A 9,718-nucleotide genomic window follows, 5' to 3' on the forward strand; every position below is an offset into this window, starting at 1 on the left:
TACCGGGCCTGGTGTTGGCAAGGGTATTCCAGCTGCCTTCGAATCAGGCCTCAGCTGACTGTATCGGTGTCCCACTGTGTTGGAAGCTGCAGCGTGCAATTGTGTTGCACCTGGAGTCTATACGGTGCTTTCAACATCCGGTCAGCCCATTTCGTGAAACAGCAAGATTTGCGATATATGTAAAGCGAACTGGTCAGCAAATGACCCAGGATTCCACTGCTGTGGGTGAGTTGTTGACCCCAGGCTTCCTCGGACTATTATATCTTCCTGACCCAAGATATGGCACAAGTTGTGAACTGTCGTTGTACACAGCTCCACAGATGCACGTACATTTTGGCAGAAGGCGATCCAAAAACAATATGTACATCCAGATTTGCAGACAAATGAGCAGCAATGTTGATGTAGAGAAGGTTAGGGCCGGATGTGTTGAACAAGAACTCTAAGTGACTGAAATGTGCTTTGAACACTTTGCTCAGAAAGGATCTGCAGATTAGACGATATATACCTGTTAGGAAGTGTTTGCCAGCCTGGAACCAGCAATATTTCGAACCAAAGGAGCACACATGGCTTTGCAAAGCCAAACCACAGCAAGCAGACCCTCTCGCTAGGGTGAAACGCTAAAGCAATTGTCTTCTTGGGTAGGATAACGGTAGGTCACTTACTGAATATCGCTCTGGAAGGAGGTTAAACAACGGAAGCGACAAGCCAATGTGATCTGCCATCCGCAAAATGCTTGTACTAAGCCAAACAACCACCTCACCCGCCTCACATTTGTGCCAGAAGACCTTAAATCTGTCTCCTGCTACGGGATATGGGTAGGAACTCATTGGCAGCCGGACTGAGCATGTCCGCGAAGAGATTGGAATGCAAAGGACTTGAAGTAATCGAATTCCAGCAGAAAAGGGCAGATCCACTTTCTTGGGCAAATGATAAACATGAGGATCATGAAATCCCAGCAGAAATAATAGGAGGGGTTGCAAAGGACCTGAGTGGGGATCTCAAAGGGGGTTCAGATTGGAATTCTACTTACATTGGATAACGCTCTCAAAGGTTGCCTGTTTTCTGCCTAGTTTTAAGTCATGAAGGCTTTCAACCACTTGTACAGCTCATCTGTCCCCGCTGCAAACAACTACAGTGGATAGTCCCCAAAATTGTGCAGCGAGATGTCCATCCGCTCACTCACAGTTGGACTTGGCTCCTCATGTGGCGGCCATGAGTCTTTATCAATTGCTGACATATTGGTCAAGGGAGCCTCCGAGGTACCGTTGGTAGCAGGTACAATCTGACCGTCTTCAGTCACCACAAGGCCTTTAGTAGCGATTTCAATCTGATCTCTCGTAGCAACTCCATGCGCGACCGCTTCTCGAGCCTTATCCATCGCTTTGAATTTTCGACCCTCCCCTCGCAGGCGCTCCAGATGCTCAAAATAACCGTCTCGCACCGGAGTTATGTAAGATCCACAGAAAACGCCAACCTCAAACTTGGTTGGTGTGTCTGCACTGGTATCGTGTGCTGCATCGATGCACGCTCCGGTCAAATCGGCTAAAGATTGATACACAACACTGTCAGAACCAATATGGTTTGAAATAGCGTCCGGATCTCTATTGTGAGCTAGTAGCTCGGAAGGCGATGCCAGATCAATGCCGTAAATATGAGCATGGGTGATCGGTGGAGCACAGCTGGCGAAGTGGACCTTCCTGGCACCAGCTTCTCTGGCCATCGTGACTATTTCTCTACAGGTCGTTCCACGGACAATCGAATCATCAACCAACAACACATTGCGGCCTTTGAATTCCATCGTCATGGCGTTCAATTTCCGACGCACTCCTTTCTGTCGAGCTGCTTGCTGGGGCATGATGAATGTTCGAAAGATGTAACGGTTCTTGACGAATCCTTGGCAGTATGGCTTGTTCAGGTAACTTGCAACACTTGCGGCGGACGTATTCGCGGTTTCTGGTATAGGGATCACAACGTCGATCTCATTGATGGCTTCAGGTCCAAGGGCATTAGCAATTGTCACAGCCAACCGATCTCCCATCCTCTGACGACTGCGATATACGCTGATGCCATCGATGACAGAGTCTGGCCGGGCAAAATAGACATACTCGAAGATATCGGGTGCATACTCTCGTCTTGCCTGCACTTGCTTGATTACAGGTTCACCGCCTTTCTGGATGATGACTGCTTCTCCTGGTTTGATGTCCCTGACAGCATGAAATCCAAGCTGATTCAATGCCACTGATTCTGACGCCATCATATAATCATTGCCAGGCCCGTGGGACGCTGGTCGCGATCCAAGGATCAGCGGACGAATACCATATGAATCTCGAAAGCCGATAATTCCAAACCCTGCAAGCATTGCAGTGCAGGCCCATCCACCTTCGCACCTATCGTACATCCTACTCAAACTGGCAAATAGGTCATCATCATTGACGCGAGCCTTCTTTGTTTCATTGAGCTCATTAGCGAAGATATTCAGCATTAGCTCGCTATCACTATCGGTATTGATATGCCGGTGTGCTTCGTAGTCCAAGAATTGCTTCAACGCCGGGGCATTGATAAGATTGCCATTGTGAGCAAAGCAGATACCGTAGGGACTGTTGACATAGAAAGGCTGTGCTTCGGCATTCGCACTACTGCCGGCAGTGGGATATCTGAGGTGCCCAAGCCCCATAAATCCTGGTAGGTCACTGACACGTGAACCCTCTTCGAAGACTCTGGCGGCCATCCCATTGCCTTTGCGCTGAAATATTCTTCCCCCCGATGCACATGTAGCAATCCCGCAGGCATCTTGACCTCGATGTTGGAGAAGATAAAGTGCTTCGTGAAGCTCAAGAGCAGCAGAGATGGAGGAGGGATTGGCGAGGATGAGAGCGAGAACGCCGCACATTGGGATAGTCGTTTGGGGTTGCACCTAGGTAGCTGATCACAACGGTCAGTGTGCTGAGCTCTGTAAACGGCTCACTGCCACAAAGGAAGAGACTGTGTCTATCAGATAGCAAGGTATCCGCAATGAAAATATTCTGCAGTAGTCTAACATCTATGAAATGAAATCATCATATGCACAAGGAGTATGATATGAGACAAGTTCTCTACTCACATTCAACAGAGATTTTGAGGGCTGTTTGCTTCTACAACCACAGACTGAATCTGGAGCAGAGAAACATTTCACCAGTGAGTACCATGAACGACGTTGATCTCACTTCAGGGAGGACAATACTGTGTCAGTGACCGCCGTACTCTCTGACAGAAAGCTCTATGAGAATCGTTGATAGCATGAAAGGGTAGATCGTGGAGAGTCATGTTTGAAAAAGTTTGAGGTCCCATGTCTTGCCGTCCCTAGCATTTCACTCTCATATTTTTGCACACTGCCCAGAGGAAAATCTCGGCTGGCTTGCCATTAGCGGGCCGTGTCGGATAAACTAGGCCACTCACAAAAATTTTCACCATAGGTAGGGGTAGGATGGAGTAACCACGTCAAGTTCATATAACCAGCACCACAAGAGAGAGAGGTCATGAATTGAGTTCAACAAGGCTGCTACCACCACCACCATCACCCCATTAACGATTGGTACTCACACTGACCATCCTCTCCTGGCATACTGGCAACTCACCATAGGCGGCTACAACGAGCGAGGCGAATTCCATTTCTTTATACTATCATGCACATTCCCCCTTTTTGTGTCTCATTGTGAATATGTCCTTCAAGTGGTTGTTACGTTGCTCCACTGGATTCGTCCCAACACAAGAGCAATGAGAGTAGTGATCGTTATCATGAACATCTACAGCCACTGATTCATACTGTTTCGTAATGTCAACCTCGTGCAAGTTGCTGCAATTTAGCAACCTCAGATGGCGTCTGCCCCTGCTTCTGCTCCGGAGGCCACGCAACACCTTCTTCACTTTTCAATCCATTGAGCCGATCTTCAACGTCAGTTCTCAGGCCATTCTATCCAGGAGGCCAATGTGCTGTGGTCATGCTTTGTCCGTTTCATCTAGTGTATATAGTCTCAGGATGGGAATACACCTGTGTTTGGTTCATCGCAGGCTCGGCATGACCAGCCTAATAAACATCATGGGCGCAAACAAATGTTCTTATATCTTCTTTTGGCCCTCATGTGAGGACCACTGCTCTTGTTCTACTTGAGGCATGTTGTCTGCTCTTCACAGCCTCAGCCACGGTGGAATGCACCATCCGCTGCAGGTCTTCATTATCCACTTTCTTCTTTCTTCAGCAAGTCTTGTTCATGAAGCTTCTCCGATGAAAGACTCCTACTTCGTCTACAGATTTCTTGCCACCTCAACTCTATTTGACTTGTCATCAGTTGACAAGCTCTGTGCTTGAAAAAACCACCTTCGATTCCTCTATCTGGCCTCGTGATCGCAGGAAGCGTGTGCGCAGAAAAGTATTCAGAGCATTCTTCTGTTTGCCGGCCTGGCGCTTCCCTGTTGACCTTTACCTCACATCCTTATTATTGACCTCTTCATCTCAGTCATACTCTTGGGTGCCTCCACCTAAACCGCCCACTCACATGTCTCAACTTCGAACAGATAAGGCATTTCGCCTGAGCACTGCACACTTGACCGAAGTGCAATCTTCGACAACGAATTCAGAGCAGATTAAGCAGGACAGAGTTGGCTTCAACAAAGATCAACGCAGATTTGGCCAGGATGATAAGAATATGGACAAGCATCTTGGATTGCCACGCAATTCACTCATCGATCTAAACTTCCCCACCAAGAAGGTGATCGAAGTGCAAGATACGGAAATGTTGGATGTCCTGCATGATGGCAGTATAACATCAAACAACGCAGCGATCAAGCGGGAAATACGTGGATCAAACATTCCACCCAGTGGCGTCTCGATCATACATGTTACAGATGATGGAGCTCATTATGAAATAGGTTCTGCCATGCCCACCGATGCTGATTTTCGTTCTGCAAATACTCCTCAACCTCAGATGGAGCATGGAATGGCTAACATTCAGCATCATGAAAGCCATACACAGCCATCCCGGGGAGCCGATCATGCCGAAGGAAGAACCACCTCATATCGTTCTCCACCATCTTTGGATGAAGAGCCTGATGTTCAAATCCTGGACGCCGCTGTTGCCAGACGTTTTCCTGTCTACACAAACTCCAAAATTGGGCCAGGTGACTATTTGACTGATGCCGAGTTTGAACGCATGATGAAAGCGAACGCTCCTCTTTCAGCACAAGAAATCAACGACGAGGAGGGGGTGGATGCAGAAGACGTTGTTACGGAGGACTTCATTGTAGATCACCTACGCTCGCTTGTGATAGGTCCGTCCACGGAGACTTCATCGAGATCGGTAGGGGAAAATTCCTGGCCAGGGCAGCGGGTGGCCGATACTGTCAACATCAAAGGCCTAAACCTACGCAGAGGCTTGACTGTTGAGCTCCAGAATGGCTCATTCATTTGGATCGATTCTCTCAAGAACAACATCTGGGGCCCAGTCACCATCAAAGGCTACAAATTAGCAAGAGACGGTTATTGCGGCGCAAAGTTGCCTAGTGGAAGACTCAATGAGCTCGTCTGGATCAATGAAATCGACGAAGAAGGACATCAAGTAGGGCTTGAATCGGTTCTACAAGAAGTGCAAGTTTCAGAGGTAAAGCGAGTTCGCGATGTTGTTTACACGAATTGTCCCTGGCCAATGTTCAGCTCCCATGAGGAAATCGCGGGCAGAGGACTGACTCAAACAGCTATCAACAATGCGGCAGAGAGTGAACATGGAAAGCTTTATTGCCGTTGGAAGTTCATCCAGGTAAAGAGCAGGCTCAAGAATGATGATGAGGCTTGTCTCACCTTACTAAGCCCTGAAGAAGCGATTGACAAAGCTGGGATTGAACCATCCCTTTTGCGAAAGGCGTGGCGGGGCGACGAGGATCCAATACCAGGTGGAAGCTCCACAATGCCCGCCTTCGATGTTGAAACAGGAAAGATGACCTCCATACCATCATACAGCCTGGGGGATTGTTTCTGCGGCGCGGGTGGTGTCTCCCGTGGCGCAATCCAGGCAGGTCTACAAGTGGCGTGGGGATTTGACGTTGACCCAGAAGCCATCAAGGCTCATGCAGAGAACTTCGCAGCGTATGGGACGAAATCATTGGAGCTGACAGATTCAGCGATCATCGAGCTAATCAAGAAGAACCCCAGAAAGTTTCATGTCGACATCGCCCACTATTCGCCACCTTGTCAGCCCTTCTCATCTGCAAATCATAACAAGAATGTGGATAGAGACTTCCTGAATCAGAAAGCTCTATTCTCACTTCATGATTTGACCCAGCTCCTTAAACCCCGGATCGCGACTATCGAGGAGACAGCAGGGCTCATGCATCGCCACGGAGAGTGGTTTAATGCTCTGGTCCACATCTTCACCAATCTTGGCTACAGCATCCGGTGGAAAATCGTCCGTTGCAATGAGCACGGAATTCCACAGAATCGGGTACGGCTTCTTCTGATGGCTGCAGCGTAAGTCTCCCTATCACGTCTCCGCTGATGGGTCAGTCTGCTGACCAACACAAAAGTCCAGGAGAGAGCCTGCCCAAGTTCCCGAGAGCGACGCATGGCGAAAACGGCTCAGGATTGAAGCCCTACGTCAAGATTCGCGACGTCATCTACAACATCCCCTCGACAGCGAAGAACCAAAATATGCTGTCTGAGTCGAAAAAGCCTTATCTGCTCACGCCGTTTTCGGATGACTCATTCGCCAAGTGTATTACAACCAGCGGGGGGCAGTTCAATCATCACCCATCGGGTGAGCGTAGGTACAACGTGCGAGAAATGGCTTGTCTGCAGGGCTTTCCCACCAATCATGCTTTCAACAACCACTCTATCACCATCGCAACGAGACAGGTTGGAAACGCAGTACCTCCAACCCTAGCGAAACCTTGGCTCGAAGGGATCATCAAGTCACTGAGAGAGACCGACATGAAGCAAAAGATGAGAAATAAACGCATGGAAGGTTGATCTGCAAGTGCCGGACATTAACTATTGGGAGTGGTTGGCAGGATCTGGGCGCGTCGTCTAAGTCATCCGATTTCTTGGTTGCCATCGAACGTTCCTTTTCCTATGGGAACGCAATTGCGTCGAGCCACGACTCAGTTCTTCTCGCATCTCGAATACTTTCAGAGCCGGAAAGGCTGTTGTTTATAGTGCTACTTAGTCCTTCAAGTACAGTGCTTTGTCCTTGTAACCCTTAAGAGCGGTGTCTCCCGCTGTTGAGTGAATGTCTTCCATCTGCCCTCCCACCTACTGCCTACGACTCTGCATGTCTCGGTTTTCCTCACTTGTTCAACTCCGCCGCTCTAGCCCTCAACTCCTCCTTGGACGCTTTCTCCGGCATCTCTGTGATACGCAGAATCAGCAAAGATGATAACCCTGCAGAGAACTACAGCTTTTCTGCCTTTTGGGGCTTACCGTCGGAGATCTGCGGGCCCTTGCTGGAATGGATCTGGATAGTCTCCTGATGGGCCTCTTTGTCCTTGCTTTCCTCGCCCGGCTGATCCTCAGATTTGTGGATAGGGTGGTCAGAGGCACCGGAGGTATCTTTGCTCTGTTGGGCGACCTTATCGAAGATGTTCGACTCGGCTTCTTCTTCGCTTGGATGGTGGGGCATGTTGAGATGGGAACTGGTGGGGCTGATGGGGGATTGAACGGAGGTAAGCTTTCGAAGGTATGGCTTCTGGTAGTCTGTGATTCAGTCGTCGTAGAATCACGCAATGGTGGGTAAGGTAAGCGTTCTATTGTCGGGCGATGACCGTGATGCTTCGAAACTACATCATGACGTTGCGTGTTGCGTGTTGCGTGTTGCATACTACAGTATTGTATGGGGAAAAACGATGATCCGTTTCCCTCTGCTTATGTAAGGCGACGGCTGCATCAATCTCCAATCGCTGCCAAGCTTTTGGTCACTCTACGTAGTACTGGTCACTCTACTGGTCACTGCAGGTTACATCCAGGCCGGATCCCTAGAAGAGACTCGTAATACTAATACACCTTTCAGCTGATAAGGATAAGTTGACTGAAGCCAGTGCTGTCACCTGCAAGACATTACCATCGTTACAGTAAGAAATCGCAAAGTAAAGTCGGAAGATTCACAGCTTCCAGCTTGGCACCACCAGGCGCCTTCAGGTGACGAGCAACTAGTTAGAGCCAACACGATGCACAACTCAAGTTCAAGTTCTCCAGTGTATTAATAGTGCATTCACATTCACATTCACATTCCCATTCCCATTCATAGTGCATTCTACCTTCAATACCTTCAAAAGTATGCGACCACCCAGATTCGTAGCTCCCGCTATCCAATCGAGCATTGTTGTGGTCTTGTTCATCCTGGGCAAGCCATAGAAGATGCCGTCTCTCCTTAGCGACGCAGACAAAGAGACCGTTAAACGAACTGTCCCGAAAGCCTCGAACAAGATCCAGGCCGTTGCGGTGGCCAGGTTATACGTGGCGTATCCCGACAGGTCGAGATGGACGTACACGGGCTTGCAGGGAGCAGCGGTCCTCTCGAACGACACGGTGGGAAATACTTTCTGGATTAAGCTGGTGGACATATCGGTACGCTCCCGCAGGCTGGAAAGGCTGAATGCGACCATGCTGATGCTCTAGGACTCAGACCTCCAACAGAGGCGTCATATGGGACCAGGAGATTTACGACACATTCGCCTATAACCAAGATCGAACCTTCTTCCACTCCTTCGAGCTTGAAGAATGCCTTGCCGGCCTGTCGTTCGTGGACGAGAAGGAAGCGAAGAAATTCAAGCAGAAGATGGATGATCGGGAGAAGAATGCCACCAAGGCGACCAAGGCACAACCTTTTGGTTCGAATGCTGCTGGTGGAGCAATTCCACGAATGAACGGAAGCAAGACTCACAGTCGACTGGGTGGATTTGGGAGTCTTCTTCACCCTCACAGAAACTCCTCGGCTCCCACTGTAACGCAAGCCCAGTCTGCTGTATCGCCGAGCGAACCTGTCTATGATGGCCCCAGTAGCCGTCGAAATAGCTCCGGCATTGACCTTTCGGACCCTACCTGGAAAGGGATGCTTGATGAACTATTGGAGATGGGCATCACGAGGGACCAAATTGAGCAGAACGCGGACTTCATCAAAGCATACGTGGCGCAAAAACAGGCGACGGAAGGCATAGATAGTACTCCAGATACTGTGCAGGCGAGAAGCCAGGTTGCACCACCTCCTCCACCTCCTCCGCCGCCACCTGCTGGACCACCCAAGCTGAGTCCTCAGAATACCGGTGCTGCATCTTCCAATCGAAGAGGGCCACCTCCAGCACCTCCGCCGTCGCGCAGACCAGTAGGAGGCCGGCAACCATCGCCGCCAACACCACATAGAGACGACTCTCCGCCACCCCCTCCCTCCCCTCCCTTAATATCGCAACTCAGGTTCTCCGCGCTCCACCTCCGCTAGCTGATGCAGGCAAGTTTGCGGGTTCGGGAGGCCCACCTCTACCTGTCCGCGTACGAGCTTCATCTGGAGCTACCAACTCCGGTCCGCCTCCTCCACCACGACCACCCAAAACTGCCATGGAAGATGAGCAGCCTGCCACGGCTTTCCGCGTTCCGCCCCCCTTTACGGGAGAGCGTAAATCATCTGCACCTCCGCCACCGCCCCCAAGCAGAGGACCTGTACCTCCACCGCCGCCGAGCCGAGATCCAGGAGCCGCGATTGCC

At 50.1% G+C, this 9,718-nt stretch overlaps 4 protein-coding genes across 4 annotated transcripts; 2 read left to right on the forward strand and 2 right to left on the reverse strand.

Moving 5' to 3' along the window:
* Positions 1–1,129: 1,129 nt before the first annotated feature.
* On the reverse strand, positions 1,130–2,890 carry EPUS_05270 (uncharacterized protein; the record flags this gene model as incomplete). Its single annotated transcript, XM_007807977.1, has 1 exon — positions 1,130–2,890. One exon carries the CDS (start codon positions 2,888–2,890, stop codon positions 1,130–1,132), a length of 1,761 nt encoding a protein of 586 aa, XP_007806168.1.
* Positions 2,891–4,532: 1,642 nt separating this feature from the next.
* EPUS_05271 (uncharacterized protein) lies at positions 4,533–6,994 on the forward strand (the record flags this gene model as incomplete). Its single annotated transcript, XM_007807978.1, has 2 exons — positions 4,533–6,496; positions 6,553–6,994. 2 exons carry the CDS (start codon positions 4,533–4,535, stop codon positions 6,992–6,994), a joined length of 2,406 nt encoding a protein of 801 aa, XP_007806169.1.
* Positions 6,995–7,310: 316 nt separating this feature from the next.
* EPUS_05272 (uncharacterized protein) lies at positions 7,311–7,643 on the reverse strand (the record flags this gene model as incomplete). Its single annotated transcript, XM_007807979.1, has 2 exons — positions 7,311–7,372; positions 7,445–7,643. 2 exons carry the CDS (start codon positions 7,641–7,643, stop codon positions 7,311–7,313), a joined length of 261 nt encoding a protein of 86 aa, XP_007806170.1.
* Positions 7,644–8,377: 734 nt separating this feature from the next.
* Positions 8,378–9,455, forward strand: EPUS_05273 (uncharacterized protein; the record flags this gene model as incomplete). The annotated part of the gene is made up of 2 exons (XM_007807980.1): positions 8,378–8,587; positions 8,646–9,455. The coding sequence occupies 2 exons, from the start codon at positions 8,378–8,380 to the stop codon at positions 9,453–9,455; spliced, it is 1,020 nt and encodes a 339-aa protein (XP_007806171.1).
* Between the last annotated feature and the right edge of the window lie 263 nt (positions 9,456–9,718).

The sequence above is a fragment of the Endocarpon pusillum genome (genome assembly GCF_000464535.1).
Source record: "Endocarpon pusillum Z07020 unplaced genomic scaffold scaffold7325, whole genome shotgun sequence".
Lineage (NCBI taxonomy): Eukaryota > Fungi > Ascomycota > Eurotiomycetes > Verrucariales > Verrucariaceae > Endocarpon > Endocarpon pusillum.